Source organism: Anser cygnoides, chromosome W (assembly GCF_040182565.1).
Source record: "Anser cygnoides isolate HZ-2024a breed goose chromosome W, Taihu_goose_T2T_genome, whole genome shotgun sequence".
NCBI classification, from domain to species: Eukaryota; Metazoa; Chordata; class Aves; order Anseriformes; family Anatidae; genus Anser; species Anser cygnoides.
In genome coordinates, this window is record NC_089911.1 from 8,344,630 (window position 1) to 8,362,507 (window position 17,878).

A 17,878-nucleotide genomic window follows, 5' to 3' on the forward strand; every position below is an offset into this window, starting at 1 on the left:
CCCCCCCCCCCAAACCCTGCCTCTATGGGGCTGGGGGGGGCCTGGGGGGGTTTGGGGGGGGTGGGGGGGCCTGGGGGGTGGGGGGGCTGGGGAATTTGGGGGGCAGGGGGGTTTTAGGGGATTTTGGGGGGGGGGGTTGGGGGGGGTTTTGGGGGGGGGGGCCTGTGGGGGATTGGGGGGGCTGGGGAATTTGGGGGGTTCAGGGGATTTTAGGGGATTTGGGGGGGTTGGGGGAACTGGGGGGGTTGGGGGATTTGGGGAATTTAAGGGACCCCCCCAGTCGTGACTCCCCCCTGTCGTGACCCCCCCGCCCCCCCGACCCCCCCCCCTCTGCCGCCTCGGGGGATCTTTGGCGATTTTTTGGGGGGATTTTGGGGGGATTTTGGGGGATTTTCGGGACCCCCCCCTATCGCGACACCCCCCTCTATCGTGACACGCCTCTCTATCGTGACAGCCCCCCCGCCCCCCCCCCCGACCTCCGCAGCCCGGTACCGGGGTTCTCGCGCCCCCGCCCCCCCCCGCCCCCGGCGCTTTCTCTTTCGGTTCTGCGGCCGCGGGCAGGGGGCGGGGCCAGAGGACCACGTGACCCCTGACCACGCCCCCGACCACGCCCCCCGCGCTTCTGGCCCCGCCCCCGTCCCGTATGGCCCCGCCCCCTCGTGACGTCACCGCCGGCTCCGCCCCGCCCTTGGGGAAAGGGCGGCGCGGGGGCTGCTGGGAGCGGCTATGGCGGGGCTGGGCAGTGAGCGGCGGGGGGGGGGGGGGGCATGGGGGGGGCTGGGGGGGCTTTGGGGGGGCCTGGGGGTCCTGGGGGGGCCTGGGGGTCGTGGGGGGGGGGTTGGGGGGGCCTGGGGGGGTCGTGGGGGGGGGTCCTGGGGGGCATCGGGGGGGGGCGTGGGGGGTCCTAGAGGGCACCGGGGGGCCTGGGGGTTGTTGGGGGGGGCCTGGGGGGGCTTTGGGGGGTCCTGGGGGTCCTGGGGGTCCTGGGGGGGGTTACGGGGGTCTTAGGTGGCGGGGGAGGGGGGTTAGGGGGTCCTAGAGGGCACCGGGGGGGCCTGGAGGGATCTGGGGGGGGTCCTGGGGGGCTTTAGGGGGTCCTGGGGGGGGCTGGGGGGGGCAGGGGTCCTGGTGGGGAGTTAGGGGGTCCCTGGGGGTCCTGGGGGGGGGTCTTGGGGCTTTGGGGGTCCAGGGGGTCCTGGAGGGGGTTAGGGGGGTCCTAGAGGGCACTGGGGGGGCCTGGGGGGTGGTTGGGGGGGGGGGGGGGCGGGGGGGGGCGCTTTAAGGGGCCCTGGGGGGGGGGTCCAGGGGGTCCCGAGGGAATTTGGGGGTCCCTGGGGGGCGTTGTGGGACCCAGGGGGTATTTGGGGGGCTGGGGGGCTTTGGGGGGCAACGGGGGGTCCTGGGGGTCCTGGGGGGTCCTGGGGGGGTCAGGATTAGGGGGGCTTTGAAGGGGCAGAGGGGGTTGCTGGGGGGGTTTGGGGCACCTGGGGGTGTTGGGGGGGAGCTGGGGGGGGTCGTGGGGATGAGGGGGGGTCGTGGGGGGGGGTTTGGGGGGGGGGGTCCCTGACCCTTGCCCCCCCCCCAGGGCTGGGGGCGGCGCTGAGGACCCTGTGGGCGAAGGAGCCGGTGATCACCATCAGCCTCGGCATCACCGCCGTGGGTGAGCCGGGGGGGGGGGGGGGGGCATGGGGGGGACATGGGGGGGGGCGCTGGGGAATTTGGGGGGGGGCACGGCCCCCTCTGACCCCCCCCCGCCCCCAGCCATGCTGTCGCCGTTGGTCAGCCCCTTCGCCAAGTACTCGGGGATGATCAACAGGGCCACCCCCTACGCCTACCCAGGTGCGCCCCCCCCCGGGACCCCCCCCCCCAAGACCCCCCCTCGACCCCCCCCCAAATCCCCCCCCATCCCCTAAATCCCCCCAGACCCCCCCCCCCAAAAAAAAAAATAACAGGGACCCTTCAACCCCAGGAGACCCCAGGCCCCCCCAGGACCCCCAAATTCCCCCAGACCCCCCAAGGACCCCCCAAAAACCCCAGGGACCCCCCCCCAGGACCCCCCCAACCCCAGACCCCTCCCCAAAAAAAACAGGGATCCCCCAACCCCCCCGGGACACCCTCGGGACCCCCCAACCCCCCCCAGGACCCCGCAATCCCCACCTGGACCCCCAAAATTCCCCCAGATGCCCCCAAGGCCCCCCCCCCCAAAATCACTGGGAACCCCCAACCCCTCCGGGACCCCGCCGGGACCCCCCCCCAGGACCCTCCAAACCCCTCTGGGACCCCAGGACCCCCCCAAGGACCCCCCCAAAAGCTCCCAGGACCCCCCAACCCCCATGACCCCCCCCAGGGACCCCCCAACCCACCTGTGACCCCCCCCCGGGACCCCCCCCAAGACCCCCCCCCGGACCCCCATTGCCCCCCCCCCATTCCGTTCCCCCCCCCCAGACCCCCCCATTGAAATTCAGGACCCCCCAATCCCCCCTCCAGACCCCCCATTTTAACTTTAGGACCCCCCCAACTCCCCCAGCCCCCCAGGACCCCCATTGCCCCCCCCCCATTTTCTATCCCCCCCGGACCCCCAATTCCCCCTCCCCGTCCCCCATTACCCCCCCCAGGACCCCCATTGCCCCCCCCCCATTTTTCTGTCCCCCCCGGACCCCCAATTCCCCCCTCCCCATCCCCCATTACCCCCCAGGACCCCCATTGCCCCCCCCCCATTTTTCTGTCCCCCCCGGACCCCCAATTCCCCCCTCCCCATGTCCCCCATTACCCCCCAGGACCCCCATTGCCCCCCCCCCCCATTTTTCTATCCCCCCCAGGGCCCCCAAATCCCCCCCTTGCCCCCTCAATCCACCCCCCCCACCCCCAAATCCCCCCAACCCCCCCCCGGAGCCTCTCAGGGGTCTCCCGGGGGGTCCCGACCCCCCAGGACCCCCATTGCCCCCCCCTACTTCCCCCCCCTCCCCCGGACCCCCACCCCCCCCCCTCAGACCCCCCCATTGCCCCCCTCCCAGACCCCCACTCCCCCTTCTAAGCCCCCCCCACCCCCCCCCCCCCCCCAAATCCCAGCCAACCCCCCCAGGATCCTCTCGGGGGTCTCCGGGGGTCCCGACCCCCGACCCCCCGACCCCCGTGCCCCCCCCCCCAGTGCCGGTTCGGGACGACGGGGCCATGCCCGAGGTGCCGGCGCACCCCTGCGACAAGGAGGGGCTCAGCATAGAGTGGCTCAAGAGGCTGTGACCCCCCCCCCCGAAAAAAAATATTGGGGGGGGGGGGGGTCCTCAGGGTGCTGCCCCCCCCCCCCCGGTACCGATTTGGGGGGGGGGGATGCGGGGGGGGCTCAGGAGTCCTAAAAATACAACGATTTTTGTCCCAAAACGTCTCTTTATTAGACAAAAATGGGGGGGGGGGGGGGCAAAATATTTTGGGGGGGGCAACCCAAAATATTTTGGGGGCAACCCCCCCCCCCGGCATTAAAGGCCCCCCCGGGGTGTTTTGGGGGGGGGAGCCCCAAATTGACCCCCAAGCACTGTGGGGGGGGTCTTTGTGATGCTGGGGGGCCCCAATATTTATTGGGGGGGTCCCAATACTATTGTGGGGGGCTGTATTTATTGGGGGGGTCTTAAGGATGTGGGGGGGGGCCTAGGGATGTGTGTCCCCCCGGGGTGTTTTTTTTTTTTGGGGGGGGACCCCAAATCGACCCCCAAGCACCACGGGGGGCGGTCTTTGTGATGCTGGGGGGGCCCCAATATTACTGGGGGGTCCCAATATTACTTGGGGGGTCCTTAAGGATATGGGGGTCTCAAGGATAAAGGGGGGCGTTCGTGAGAGCCCCCCCCCAAAATAAAGCCCCCCTCAGTCGAAGTCGGCGCCGGCGAACTTGGGGAAGCGCAGCAGCTTCTCGGGGGGCTCTGGGGGGCCACGGGGGGGGCAGCGCGGGGGGGGGCACAGCTCCTCCTCGTCCCCCTTCAGCTGGGGGAAAAAAAAACCATCAGTGTGGCCCCCCCATGCCAAAATCCGCCCCCCCCCCCCCCCCCCCCCCCAAATTTACCTGCGCCGTGAAGTCGTCGGGGGGCAGGGGGCGCCGCCCCCCGCCGCGCCCCCCCCCCGGGGGGCTCCTTCTCGTCCCGGCCCTGCCGCCGGCGCCGCTTGGTGCTGGGGGGGTCCGGGGGGCCGGGGGGGGCGGGGGGGCGCGGGGGGTTCCTTGTCGGGGGTTCGTTCTCGGCGTTGCCCGGGGTGGGGGCGTCGGCGCTGCCGCTGCCTTCGTCCTGGGGGGGGGGGCAAAAGGGGGTCCGGGGGTTTGGGGGGCATTGAGGGGGTGTTGGGGGGTCTGGGGGTTTTGGGGGGCCCAGGGGGAATTTGGGGGGGTCAGGGGGTGTTGGGGGGCTTGGGGGGATGTGGGGGGGGGGGGGTTCAGGGGGGCTTGGGGGGGTCCAGGGGGTGTTTGGGGGGGGGCTTGAGGGGGGTTTTGGGGGGCCCAGGGGGGAATTTCGGGGGGGTCAGGGGTCAGGGGGTTTTGGGGGGCTTGGGGGGGGCGTGGGGGGGGGTTCAGGGGGAATTTGGGGGGGGTCGGGGGGTTTGGGGGGGGGGTTCAGGGGGGTTTTGGGGGTGTTGGGGGGGGGCTTGAGGGGGTTTTGGGGGCCCAGGCGGAATTTGGGGGGGTCAGAGGGGGGTTTGGGGGGGGTCCAGGGGGTGTTGGGGGGGGCTTGGGGGGTGGGGGGTACGGGGGGCATTGGGGGGCTTGTGGGGGTGTGTGGGGGTTCAGGGGGTGTTTGGGGGGGGGCTTGAGGGAGGTTTTGGGGGGGCCCAGGGGGAATTTGGGGGGATCGGGGGGGGTTCGGGGGAGTCAGGGGGTGTTTGGGGGGGGGGGGGGGTCGGGGGTTGTGGGGGGATTTTGGGGGGGGGTTTGAGGGGGTTCAGGCGTGGTTTGGGGGGCGTTGAAGGGATGTGGGGGGGGTGTGGGGGGGGTTTGGGGGGGGGGGGTTGGGGTGTTTGGGGGGCCCGGGGGGGGTTGGGGGTGTTTGGGGGGGGGCTTGGGGGGGGTCGGGGGGGTCAAAGGGTGTCATGGGGGGGTCAGGCGGTGTGAATGGGGGGGGGTCAGGGAGGTGAATGAGAGGGGGTCAGGCGGTGTAAGGGGGGGGTCAGGGGGAGGACGGAGGGGATGTGGGGGGGGGTCAGGGTGGGACGGAGTTTTGCGGGGGGGGGGTCAGGGTTTGGGGGGGGTCGGGGTCTGGGGGGGGGGGCCGCACCTCGAGCAGGAAGGTGAGCTGCCCCTGCCGGTACTCGTCCCCGTAGGAGTCCAGCACCTTCATCAGGAACCTGGGGGGGGGGCATTTATTTTTTTTGGGGGGGGGCCATTTTTTTCGGGGGGGGTCATTTAGGGTGGGGGGGGTCAATTTTTTTTGGGGGGGGGGCTTTTTTTGGGGGGGGGGGGTCTCACCTGCGCTCCTGCTGCAGGCGCCGGGTGATGCGCTGCACCTGCTGCAGGCGGCCCAGCACCCGCTCGTTCACCTGGGGGCGGGGCCAAGCGGGAGGGGGCGTGGTCAGGGGGCGTGGACAACGAAGGGGGCGTGGCCGACGGGGGGGGCGTGGTCACGGAGGGGCGTGGTCGCGCAGGGGGCGGGGTCAAAGGGGGGGGTGGGAGGTGGGGAGGGAGAAGGGAGACGGATTGGCCACGCCCCCTATTGTGGCCACGCCCACCCCGCTGTGGCCACGCCCCCTGGGATAATGGGCGGGGCTTGTGAGGGTGGGGCCATGCTGAGTGGGCGTGGCTTGTTCGTAGGGGCGTGGCTAGCGGTGGTTGGGGGTGGAGCCAATAGGGGAAGGCAAAGGGTGGGGTGGCCACGCCCCCGGGAGTGGGCGGGGTTTGGGCGGTGGGCGTGGCCAGGTAGTGAGGGGCGTGGTTTGGTCGCGGGTGGGCGTGGCCAGTGTGTTGGGGCGGAGCCAACTCGATCCAAACGGGGGGTTGGGGGAGGTATGGCCACGCCCTCTAGCAGCAGTGGGCGGGGCTTATGAGGGTGGGGCGTTGTGGGCGGGGCTTTACAGAGTTGGGGCGTGGCCTCCGTCACGTGGGCGTGGCCAGAGCGCTGGGGGCGGGGCCGGTTCCCTCTTAAAGGGGAAGGGCACCATAGCGGGGAGGGGACAGCCACGCCCTCCAGCAGCAATGGGCGGGGCTTAATGGGGTGGGGCCGGGTGGGCGGGGCTGTACGGGAGTGGGGGCGTGGCCTTCATGATATGGGCGTGGCCAGAGCGCTGGGGGCGGGGCCAATTCCCTCTTAAAGGGGAACGGGCACCATAGGGGGGAAGGGGCCGTCCACACCCTCCGGTGACAACGGGCGGGGCCAAACGGGATCTGGGCGTGGCCTAACGGGGCGTGGCCGCCCAGGGGGCGTGGCCACAAGCGGGCGTGGCCTCCCGACCTGCTCCAGCTCCCGGCAGCGGCGCCCCAGGGCCTGCAGCTTGCGGTGGGCGACCTCGGCGCGGCGCCGCCCTTCCTCCTCCTCCTCCTCGTCCTCCTCGTCCTCCTCCTCGCCCCCCCCCCGGGGGCCGCCGCCGCCGTGGGGGGTCGCGGGCCCGCCCCCCAGCCCCCCCCGCGTCCTCGAACTCCACCTCGGTGTCCAGCTCGCTCTCCAGGATGTTGCCCCCGAAGAGCGGCGGCAGCGCCAGCTCCGAGCCCGGCGGCGCCGAGAACTCCTCGAAGCCCACCCCCGCCATGGCGCTGCAGGGGGGGGGGCACGGGGGGCGGGGGTGAGGACGGGACCCCCCCACGAGCACACAGCTCCCCCCCCCCCCCCGCCACAGGCACACAGCCCCGCTAATTGGGTCCTAATGCCCACCCCCCCCCGGGGCCTCAGACCCCTAATTGGGCCCCCAAATCCCCCCCCCCCCATTATTCCCCCCCCCGGACCCGTTATTTACACCCCCAGCCCCAAAATCCCCCCCCCAGCCCCTGTTATCCCCCCCCAAACCCTATTATTCCCCCCCCAGCCCCACAAACCTCCCCTTTAACCCCATTATTCCCCCCGCCCTGTTATTTACCACCCCCCAGCTCCAAAATCAGCCCCCCCCGGCCCCGTTATGCCCCCCCAGCCCTGTTATTCCCCCCAGCCCCATAACCCCCCCTTTACCCCCGTATTGCCCCCCCAGGCCCCTCAGCCCCCCGTAGCCCCCCCCCTTTTTACCCCCGTTATTGCCCCCCCCACCCCCACAGCCCCCCTTTTACCCCCGTTATTGCCCCCCACCCCCACAGCCCCCCCTTTTACCCCCGTTATTGCCCCCCCCCCCCACCCCCACAGCCCCCCCTTTTACCCCCGTTATTGTCCCCCCCAGCCCCCTCCCCCCCTTTTACCCCCGTTACCCCCCTCCGGCCCCGTTTTCCCCCCCAGCCCCCTCCCTCCCTTTTATCCCCGTTATTGCCCCCCCAGCCCCCTCCCCCCTTTTACCCCCCTTCCAGCCCCCGTTCCGCCCCTCCCCCTCCCCGTCGCCCCGCCCACCCTCTGATGACGTCACCCGGCACCGCCGGTCCCGGAGGGGGGAGGGGAGCGGCGGCTCCGGGCCGGCGGCCGGCGGCGCGCGGCGATGACGTCACCCGCGAGGCGCTGCGTGATGACGTACTGAAGAGAACCGGAAGTGGGCTGGGGGATCGAGCGCCGGAAGTGAGGTCAGAGCGGCGGCGACGCGGCCGGCGGCGGAGGGAGAGGGGAGGGGCGGCGGCACCGGGGGTAACGGGGGCTCGGGGGGTCCTGAAGGGCCCTGAAGGGCTCGGGGGGGGGCTGGAGGGGGGTTTATGGGGGCCTGGTGGGGGCGAGGGAGGCTCTGAGGGGGCCATGAAGGGACCGGGGGGGGCCGGGGTTGCTCCGGGGGGGTTGTGAGGGGCTGGGGGGGGCCTGGGGGGTCCCGAAGGGTCCCGAGGGCAGGTGGGGAGGGGGTCCCGGGTGAGGGAGACCCGGGGGGGCAGAGAGGGGCTGGGGGGGGGTCCTGAAGGGTCCTGGGGGGACAGGGAGGGTCTGGGGGGGCCTTGAGGGTCTGGGAGAGGCAGAAAGGGCCGGAGGGGGGCCCTGAGGGTCTTGGGGGGGGCCTGTGGGGGTCTGGGGGAGGCAAAAAGGGCCCGGGGGGCCTGAAGGGTCCTGTGGGGGCCCCAAAGGGATTTGGGGGTGGCCTTGAGGATCTTGGGGGGCTCTAAGGGTCTGGGGGGGGCATAAAGGTCTCTGGGGGGGGGCCCTGAGGGGTGTCTTGGGGGGGCCTTGAGGGTGTGGGGGGTCCTGGAGGGCTCTGGGGGAGGCTGTGAGGGGCTGGGGGAGGTGGAGAGGACCCCGGGGGGTGCTGAGGGTCCTGGGGGCCCTGAAGGGTCCCGGGGGGAGGGGGGCTGAGAGTCTTGGGAGGCCCCAAAGGGCTTTGGGGGAGGCTGTGAGGAGCTGGGGTCCCGGGGGGGGGGGCCTGAAGGGTCCCGGGGGGCTCAGGGGGTCCGGGGGGCCCAAAGGGCTCTGACAGGAGGCTATGAGGGTCTGGGGGAGGCGGGGGGGGCCCAAAGGGCTTCGGGGGAGGGCAGTGAGGGTTTGGGGGGGCAGGAAGGGACCAGGGGTTCCCGGGGGGGCCTGGAGGGTCCTGGGGGGCATTGAGGGTCTGGGGGGACCCAAAGGTCTTCGGGGGGGCCCTGAGGGTCCCGGGGGGGGCAATGAGGGTCTGGGGGAGTCAGAGAGGGCCCAGAGGGGTCCAGAGGGGGCCCATAGGGCTTTGGGGGGACCCCTGAGGGTTTGGGGGGGTCCTGGGGGGGCCCCAAAGTTCTTGGGGGGGGGGTGGTCCTGAGGGTCTTGGGAGGCCCCAAAGGGCTCTGGGGGGAGGCTGCGAGGGTCCGGGGGGAACACGGGAAGGGACCGGGGGGTCCTAGGGGGACCCCTGAGGGTCTGGGGAGGGGCCGTTTGTCACCCCCGTGCCCTCCCCCCCCCCAGATCGGCGCCATGTCGCTGGCGGACGAGCTGCTGGCCGACCTGGAGGAGGCGGGCGGAGGAAGAGGAGGAGGAGGAGGAAGAGGGGGGCGGGGGGGGGCCGGGGCCGAGGCCGCCATCGAGGACGTGCGCGAGGAGCCGCAGCCCGACCGGCACCGGGACTCCGTGCGCAGCATCGCCAAGCTCTGGGACAGCCGCGCGGTGAGGGGGGGGGGGCGCCCCAAAATCGGGGGGGGCACCTGGAAAAGGAGGGGGGGCACCCCCGAAAAGGGGGAGGGCGAAAGGGTGAAATGGGGGGGTGGCGACCCCAAAATGTGAGGGAGAGCCCCAAAATGGGGGGATGATGACCCCAAAGTGGGGGGGGGTAAAACGGGGATGGGGGGCACACACCAAAATGGGGGGCACCCTGAAATGGGGGAGGGTGAAATGGGGGGGGATGACAACCCCAAAAATGTGAGGGAGAGCCCCAAAATGGGGGGATGATGACCCCAAAATGGGGGGGGGTAAAACGGGAATGGGGGCTCTAAAATGGGGGGGGGGCACACACCAAAATGGGGGGGGCGAAACGGGGGGCGGCGACCCCAAAATGTGAGGGAGAGCCCCAAAATGGGGGATGACGACCCCAAAATGGGGGAGGGGGCTCCAAAACGGGGCTGGGGGGCCCCAAAATGGGTACAGGGGCCCCCAAAACAGAGGGGAGGACCCCAAAACAGGGGCAGGGGCCCCAAAACAGGGCCAGGGGACCCCAAAAGCCCCCCCCGCCCCCCCCCAAGCACGCTCTCCCCGCAGTTCGCCGAGATCATGCAGAAGATCGAGGAGTACATCGGGCGGCAGCCCAAGGCTGCCGAAGGTACGGGGACGTCCCCCAGTTCGGTCATTTTGGGGCCGTTTTTACTATTTTGGATATTTTTGGGTTTGTTCCTCTCCGTTTCAGTCGTTTTTGGGTCCGTTCCTACCAAGTTTGGTCATTTATTGCTTCGTTTCTTCCCGCTTTGGTCATTTAGGGTCATTTATTGGTCCTTTTCTTCCCATTTTGGTCATCTACTGGTCCGTTTCTACCTGTTTTGGTCATTTTCTGCTCCATTTCTCTCCATTTTGGTCATTTATTGGTCTGTTTCTACCTGTTTTGGTCATTTTTTGCTCTGTTGTTCTCCATTTTGGTCATTTTTGGGTCTGTTTTCCTACCACTTTTGGTCACTTATTGGTCTGTTTCTACCAATTCTGGTCATTTTTTGCTCCGTTTCTCCCCATTTTGGTCATTTATCGGTCTGTTTCTACCAATTTTGGTCATTTATGGGTCCGTTTCTCCCCATTTTGGTCATTTATTGGTCCGTTTCTCCTCGTTTTGGTCATTTTTTGCTCCGTTTCTCCCCGTTTTGGTCATTTTTGGGTCTGTTTCTCCCCATTTTTGTCACTTATTGGTCTGTTTCTACCAATTTTGGTCATTTTTTGCTCCGTTTCTTTCTATTTTGGTCATTTTTGGGTCCGTTTCTCCCCATTTTGGTCATTTTTGGGTCCGTTTCTCCCCATTTTGGTCATTTATTGCTCCATTTCTTCCCGTTTTGGTCACTTATTGATCCTTTTCTCCTTATTTTGGTCACTTTTTGCTCCGTTTGTACCTGTTTTGGTCACTTTTTGGTCCGTTTGTACCTGTTTTGGTCAGTTTTGGGTTTGTTTGTACCAATTATGCTCCTTTATTGGTTAGTTTCTCCCCATTTCAGTCATTTATTGCTCCGGTTTCTCCCTGTTTTGGTCACTTTTGGGTCTGTTCCTCCCCATATTTTGATGATTCTTTGCTCCGTTTCTCCATATTTTGGTCACTTCTTTGCTCTGTTTCTCCCCATTTTGGTCACTTTTTGGTCCATTTCTTTCCATTTCAGTTGCTTTTTGGTCTCTTTCTCCCTATTTCAGTTATTTTTTTGGTCCATTTTTCCTTATTACGGTCACTTTTTAGTCTGTTTCTCCCTATTTTGGTCACTTTTTGGCCCATTTCTTCTGCTTTTGGTTGTTTATCGGTCTGTTTCTCCCCGCTTTAATCCGTTTTTGGTCCAGTTTTCCCTATTTTGCCTCCCTTTCTCCCCGCTTTGGCCGGCTTTTGGCCCCCTCCTCCCCCCTTTGGCCCATTTTTGCCCCTTTTCTCCCCAGTTTTGGGGCCGGTGGAGGCAGCTCCGGAGTACAGGGTCATCGTCGACGCCAACAACCTGACGGTGGAGATCGAGAACGAGCTCAGTGAGCGCTCAGGGGGCTCTTTTGGGCTCAATTTGGGGGCTTTTGGGGACCAACAAGTGGTGCTGAGGGGTTTGGGGGGGTTTTTGGGGGCTGAGCTTTGTTGCTGAGAGGTTTTGGGGACGAGACCTGGTTCTGAGGGGTTTTGGGGGGCTTTTGGGACTGAACCTTGGTGTGAGGGTTTTGGGGGCCTTTTGGGGTCGCAGTCTTCATGCTGAGGGGATTTTGGGGGGGATTTTAGGGACCGAGTCCCAGTGCTGAGGGGTTTTGGGGGGGCTTTTGGGGCCAAGAACTGGTGCTGAGGGGTTTGGGGGGGGCTTTCTGGGGACCGAGCCCTGGTGCTGAGAGGTTTTGGGGGCCGAGACCTGGTTCTGAGGGGTTTTGGGGGGCTTTGGGGGCTGAGACCTGGTGCTGAGGGGTTTTGGGGGCCGAGACCTGGTGCCGAGGGGTTTGGGGGGCTTTTTGGGGCCGATCTTGGTGCTGAGGGGTTTTGGGGGGCTTTTGGGATTGAGAACTGATTCTGAGGGGTTTGGGGGGCTTTTGGGGGATCTGAGTCTTGGTGCTGAGGGGTTTTTGGGGGCGATTTTAGGGACCAAGCCTTAGAATGAGGGTTTTGGGGGGGCTTTTGGGGACCAAGCCCTGGTGCTGAGGGGTTTTGGGGGGCTTTTGGGGTCCGAACCTTGGTGCTGAGGGGTTTTGGGGGCCGAGACCTGGTTCTGAGGGGTTTTTTGGGGGGGGCTTTTTGGGGACTGAGACCTGGGTGCTGAGGGGTTTTGGGGGGACTTTTGGGATTGAGAACTGGTTCTGAGGGTTTTGGGGGGGGCTTTTGGGGCCGATCTTGGTGCTGAGGGGTTTGGGGGGCTTTTTCTGGGGGTCTGAGTCTTGGTGCTGAGGGGTTTTTGGGGGCGATTTTAGGGACCAAGCCTTAGAATGAGGGTTTTGAGGGGGGGGCTTTTGGGGCCGAGAACTGGTGCTGAGGGTTTTGGGGGGGGGGCTTTTGGGGGCCGGTCTTGGTGCTGAGGGTTTTGGGGGGGCTTTTGGGGGCCGATCTTGGTGCTGAGGGGTTTGGGGGGCCCCGTGTGCCCCCAGACATCATCCACAAGTTCATCCGGGACAATTACTCCAAGCGCTTCCCCGAGCTCGAATCCCTCGTCCCCAACGCCCTCGACTACATCCGCACCGTCAAGGTACCCGCGGGGGCTCTCGGGGTCCCGCGCCCCTCCCCCAGCCCCGGGGATCCCACCTGAACCCTCCCCCCCCCTCCCTTTTGGGGGTGTCCCCCCCCCCCTACAGGAGCTGGGGAACAGCCTGGACAAGTGCAAGAACAACGAGAACGTGCAGCAGATCCTCACCAACGCCACCATCATGGTGGTCAGCGTCACCGCCTCCACCACCCAGGGGTGAGCCCGGACCCCCCCCCCCCCAAAAAAAAACCCTAAATGGCCCCCCCCAGAAAAAAAAACAAACCCTGAATGACCCCCCCATAACAACACCGCCATCGTGGTGGTCAGCGTCACCGCTCTCCGCCACCCAGGGGTGAGCTGAAAACCCCCCCAAAACCTTACCGTGGGGGGGCAAACCCTAAATGACCCCCCCTCGTTAAAAATGACCCCCCCCCTCAAAAAAACACCCTAAATGACCCCCCCATTAAAAAAAAAAAAAAAGGGGCAATGCCACCATCACGGTGGTCAGTGTCTTCGCCTCCGCCACCCAGGGGGGAGCCCTGACCCCCCAAAACCCCACCACGAGGGGGGGGCAAACCCTAAACGCCCCCCCCCCATAAAAAAACAACCCTAAATGACCCCCCCCATTAAAAAAAAAAAAACCCTAAATACCACACCCCCACTAAAAAGAAACAGGCAACCCCACCATGGTGGTGGTCAGCGTCACCGCCTCCACCACCCAGGGGCGAGCCCGAAAACCCCCCCAAAACCCCCCTTACACGGGGGGGGCAGCCCCTAATGAACCTCCCCTCGTTAAAAATGACCCCCCCCCCAAGAAAAAACACCCTAAATGACCCCCCCCCCCTAAAAAAAAAGGCAACGCCACCATTGTGGTGGTCAGTGTCACCGCCTCCACTGCCCAGGGGCGAGCCCGAACCCCCCAGAACCCCCTTACACGGGGGGGCAGCCCCTAATGAACCCCCCTCGTTAAAAATGACCCCCCCACAAGAAAAAACACCCTAAATGCCCCTTCCCCCCCAAAAAAAAAAATAAAACAGGCCAACCCCACCATTGTGGTGGTCAGTGTCACCGCCTCCACTGCCCAGGGGCGAGCCTGAACCCCCCAGAACCCCCTTACACGGGGGGCAGCCCCTAATGAACCCCCCCGTTAACGATGCCCCCCCCCCGGTTAAAAACCAGGCAGCAGCTGACGGAGGAGGAGCTGGAGCGCATCGAGGAGGCGTGCGACATGGCGCTGGAGCTGAACCAGGCCAAGCACCGCATCTACGAGTACGTCGAGTCCCGCATGTCCTTCATCGCCCCCAACCTCTCCATCATCATCGGCGCCTCCACCGCCGCCAAGATCATGGGTAAGGCCCCCCCTGGCCCCCCCCCCGTGCCCCCCCCCCCCTGGATTTTTTCACACCTTTTTAACCCCCCCAAGGCATCGCCGGGGCCTCACCAACCTCTCCAAGATGCCCGCCTGCAACATCATGCTGCTGGGCGCGCAGCGCAAAACCCTCTCGGGCTTCTCCAGCACCTCGGTGCTGCCCCACACGGGTTACATCTACCACAGCGACATCGTCCAGTCCCTGCCCCCCGTAAGCCGTCACCGACCCCCCCGCCATGCCCCCCCCCACTCAAAATGACCCCCCCCCCCCCTTATTTTTTTGCCCCCCCCCCAGGATCTGCGCAGGAAGGCGGCGCGGCTCGTCTCGGCCAAGTGCACGCTCGCCGCGCGGGTCGACAGCTTCCACGAGAGCCAGGACGGCAAGGTGGGTTTTTAAAGGGGGGGGGGGCCTACGCCCCCCGGGGGGAAAAATGCCCCCCCAGCCCTTCGTGCCCCCCCAGCCCTTCGTGCCCCCCTCAAGGTCGGCTACGAGCTGAAGGAGGAGATCGAGCGCAAGTTCGACAAGTGGCAGGAGCCCCCCCCGTCAAGCAGGTGAAGCCGCTGCCGGCGCCCTTGGACGGGCAGAGGAAGAAACGGGGGGGCCGCAGGTGAGGGGGGGTCCGGGGGGGGCACGTCGTTAATTAAGAGCCGTCTTAACGAGTTTTGCCCCCCCCCCAGGTACCGCAAAATGAAGGAGCGGCTGGGGCTGACGGAGATCCGCAAGCAAGCCAACAGGATGAGCTTCGGAGAGGTGATTTTTGGGGGGGGGGGCACCTCGTTAACGGCTCCCCCACGTGTTAATTAGAGCCTCGTTAAGGACCCGCCCTAATTAACGGCCCCCCCAGATCGAGGAGGACGCCTACCAGGAGGACCTGGGCTTCAGCCTGGGCCACCTGGGCAAGGCGGGCAGCGGCCGCGTGCGGCAGACGCAGGTCAACGAGGCCACCAAGGCGCGCATCTCCAAGACCCTGCAGGTACGGGGGGGGATACAAAATGTGCCCCCCCAGGGCCGAAATGTGCCCCCCCGACCCCAAACGTGGCCCCCCAGACCCTTCCAGAGACCTCGATCCCAAAATGTGCCCCCCAGCCCCAAAACGTGCCCCTGGAGCCCCCCAAACCCTGAAATGTGCCCCCCAAAACCCCTCCTGGAGCCCCCCCAACCCCAAAATGTGCCCCTGGAGCCCCCCAAAACCCCAAAATGTGCCCCCCAGACGCCTCCTGGAGACCCTGATCCCAAAATGTGCCCCCAGCCCCTCCTGGACCCCCCAAATCCTGAAATGTGCCCCCCCATCCCAAAATGTGCCCCCCCCAACCTCAGAATGTGCCCCTGGAGCCCCCCAAAACCCCTCCTGGAGCCCCCAGACCCCAAAATGTGCCCCCAAAACCCCAAAATGTGCCCCCAGACTCTTCCTGAGCCCCCTGAACCCCAAAATGTGCCCCCCAGGGCGAAATGCCCCCCAGACCCCAAATGTGCCCCCAAAACCCCGAAATGTGCCCCCAAGACTCTTCCTGGAGCCCCCCGAACCCAAAATGTGCCCCCCAACCCCAAATGTGCCCCTGGAGCCCCCCAAACCCTGAAATGTGCCCCCAAAACCCCTCCTGGAGCCCCCCCCAGGCCCAAAATGTGCCCCCCAACCCCAAATGTGCCCCCCCAGACTCTCCTGGAGACCCTGATCCCAAAATGTGGCCCCCCAGGGCCGAAATGTGCCCCCCCGACCCCAAACGTGGCCCTCCAGACCCTTCCGGAGACCTTGATCCCAAAATGTGCCCCCCAGCCCCAAAATGTGCCCCTGGAGCCCCCCCAAACCCCAAAATGTGCCCCTGGAGCCCCCCAAAACCCCAAAATGTGCCCTCAAGACGCCTCCTGGAGCCCCCCAGCCCCTCCTGGACCCCCAAATCCTGAAATGTGCCCCCCCCCATCCCAAAATGTGCCCCCCCCAACCTCAGAATGTGCCCCTGGAGCCCCCGAAACCCCTCCTGGAGCCCCCAGATCCCAAAATGTGCCCCCCCAGACCCCAAATGTGCCCCCAGACTCTTCCTGGAGCCCCCCCAAACCCAAAATGCGCCCCCCAGACCCCAAAATGCACCCCCAGACCCCAAAATGTGCCCCCCAAACCCCAAAATGTGCCCCCAAAACCCCTCCTGGAGCCCCCCCAGGCCCAAAATGTGCCCCCCAACCCCAAATGTGCCCCCCCAGCCCCTCCTGCAGACCCCTGACCCCAAAATGTGCCCCTAAACCCCCCCAGAAGTACCCCCCATCCCAAAATGTGCCCCCCCCCCATCCCAAAATGTGCCCCCCCCCCATCCCGAAATGTGCCCCCCAGCCCCAAAACGTGCCCCCAGCCCCTCCTGGAGCCCCTCAAACCTCCCCTAGGAGCCCCCCAGCCCCCAAACCGTGCCCCCAACCCCCCCAGAAGCCCCCCAAACCCCCAAATGCCCCCCCAGCCCCCCAGGACCCCCCCCGGACCCCCCCCCCACTTTACCCCCCCCCCCAGCGCACGCTGCAGAAGCAGAGCGTGGTGTACGGCGGCAAGTCCACCATCCGCGACCGCTCCTCGGGCACCGCCTCCAGCGTCGCCTTCACCCCCCTGCAGGTGGGTTTTTTGGCTGGGGGGGGGGGGGGCAAAATTATTTTTAAAGTGGGGGGGGCTTGCGGGGGGGGTCTCAGGGGTTTTGGGGGGGTTACGCCCCCCCAGGGAGGGTCTCAGCCCATTGAAGCTCCTGTTAGAGGATTTGAGGGGGGTCCCAGCCCCATCTTGGCCTCCCCCGCAGGTGAGTGGTTTTCTTGGGGGGGGGGGGGGTCCCCAAATTTATTTTTTAAAGTGGGGGGGGTCCCGGGTGGGGGCTTGGGGGGGGTCTCGGGGGTTTTGGGGGGGGTCACAGCCCCCCAGAGAGGGTCTCCCCCCATCGATGCTCCTGCTGGGGGGTCCCAGCCCAATCTTTTGGCCTCCCCCCCCCCGCAGGTGAGTGTTTTTTTTGTGGGAGGGGTCCCAAAATTTATTTTTTAAGGTGGGGGGGTCCCGGAGGGGGGGGGTTGGGGGGGTCAGCCCCCGGGGGGGGTCTCACCCCATTGATGCTCATGCATTCGGAGCAGAGGGGGGTCCCAGCCCAATTTTTTTGGCCTCCCCCTGCAGGTGAGTTTTTTTTTTTGGGGGGGGGCCCAAAATTTATTTTTTAAGGTGGGGGGGTCCCAGGGAGGGGGTTGGGGGGGGTCACAGCCCCCCGGGGGGGGGTCTCACCCCATCGACGCTCCTGCAGGGGGAGCGAAGGGGGTATCGCGGCCCAATTTTTTGCCCCCCCCCCCCTAATTTTTTGCCCCCGGTAATTTTGGACCCCCCCCCCCCCCCAATATTTTTCTGCCCCCCCCCGCAGGGCCTGGAGATCGTGAACCCGCAGGCGGCCGAGAAGAAGGTGGCGGAGGCCAACCAGAAATACTTCTCCAGCATGGCCGAGTTCCTCAAGGTCAAGAGCGAGAAGGGGGGGCTGCTCGGCTCCTCCTGACCCCCCCCCGCAGAGAAACCCCCCCTTCGTGCCCCCCCTCCTTTGTGCTCCCCCCCCATTTTGTTCCCTCCCCCCCCCGTGTCCTCATTTCAATATTTGGTGTTTTTTTTTATTGCCGTCGGTGAGTTTTGTTGGGGGGGCGCTTTTTTTTTTGGGGGGGAGCACATATTTGGGGGGGCACTTAATTGGGAGGGGTCTGGAGCCTGGTGGGGGGGCACTTATTGGGGGGGCACTTACTGGGGGGGCTGGAGCTTGCTTGGGGGGAAACCTAATTGGGGTGGTACTTAATTGGGGGGGTTCTGGAGCCTGTTTTGGGTGGGGGGACTTATGGGGGGGCATTTATTGGAGGGGGCTGGAGCCTGTTTGGGGGGGGGCACCGGGGGGGTCTGGAGCCTGTTATGGGGGGTGGGGATGCTTATTTGGGGAGGGGGGGCACTTGTTGGGGGGGCCTGGAGCCTATTTTTGGGGGGGTGGGCACTTATTGGGGGTGGGCTGGAGCCTGTTTGGGGGGGCACTTATTTGGGGGGGCACAGAGCCTGGTGGGGGGGGGGGGGCACTTATTGGGTGGGGGCACTGGGGGGGGGGTCTGGAGCCTGTTTTGGGGGGGGGGGCAGTTACTGGGGGGGTCTGGAGCTTAGTGGGGGGGGCAGGGG

At 66.2% G+C, this 17,878-nt stretch overlaps 3 protein-coding genes across 4 annotated transcripts in view; 2 read left to right on the top strand and 1 right to left on the bottom strand.

Moving 5' to 3' along the window:
- LOC136788818 (NADH dehydrogenase [ubiquinone] 1 alpha subcomplex subunit 3-like) overlaps window positions 1–3,378 on the top strand; it is a 95,389-nt gene extending 92,011 nt beyond the window's left edge. Inside the window, exons 1-4 of one of the 2 annotated variants that reach the window (XM_066987500.1) lie at window positions 606–742; window positions 1,586–1,660; window positions 1,762–1,839; window positions 3,149–3,378. In XM_066987500.1, the coding sequence (XP_066843601.1) occupies window positions 727–742; window positions 1,586–1,660; window positions 1,762–1,839; window positions 3,149–3,240 (261 nt within the window). In that variant the 5' untranslated portion in view covers window positions 606–726 and the 3' untranslated portion in view covers window positions 3,241–3,378. Of the gene's footprint in view, window positions 1–605; window positions 743–1,585; window positions 1,661–1,761; window positions 1,840–3,148 lie in introns of those variants that run through there. The other variant, XM_066987499.1, reaches the window with a different exon arrangement.
- A 755-nt stretch (window positions 3,379–4,133) lies between these two features.
- On the bottom strand, window positions 4,134–7,630 carry LOC136788597 (TCF3 fusion partner homolog; the record flags this gene model as incomplete). Its single annotated transcript, XM_066987160.1, has 5 exons — window positions 7,494–7,630; window positions 6,610–6,718; window positions 5,441–5,511; window positions 5,250–5,319; window positions 4,134–4,268 (listed from the first exon to the last, which is right to left on the bottom strand). Coding segments are annotated over exons 2-5 (381 nt in total), but the record flags the coding sequence as incomplete, so codon positions are not given.
- A 33-nt stretch (window positions 7,631–7,663) lies between these two features.
- On the top strand, window positions 7,664–17,253 carry LOC136788772 (U4/U6 small nuclear ribonucleoprotein Prp31-like). The gene is given in 15 exon segments (XM_066987451.1): window positions 7,664–7,721; window positions 8,949–9,146; window positions 9,735–9,795; window positions 11,091–11,174; window positions 12,261–12,358; window positions 12,465–12,571; window positions 13,535–13,711; window positions 13,785–13,935; window positions 14,020–14,109; window positions 14,206–14,266; window positions 14,269–14,332; window positions 14,403–14,475; window positions 14,570–14,698; window positions 16,220–16,318; window positions 17,097–17,253. Coding segments are annotated over 14 exon segments (1,512 nt in total). The 5' UTR covers window positions 7,664–7,721; window positions 8,949–8,957; the 3' UTR covers window positions 17,226–17,253.
- Window positions 17,254–17,878: the final 625 nt, after the last annotated feature.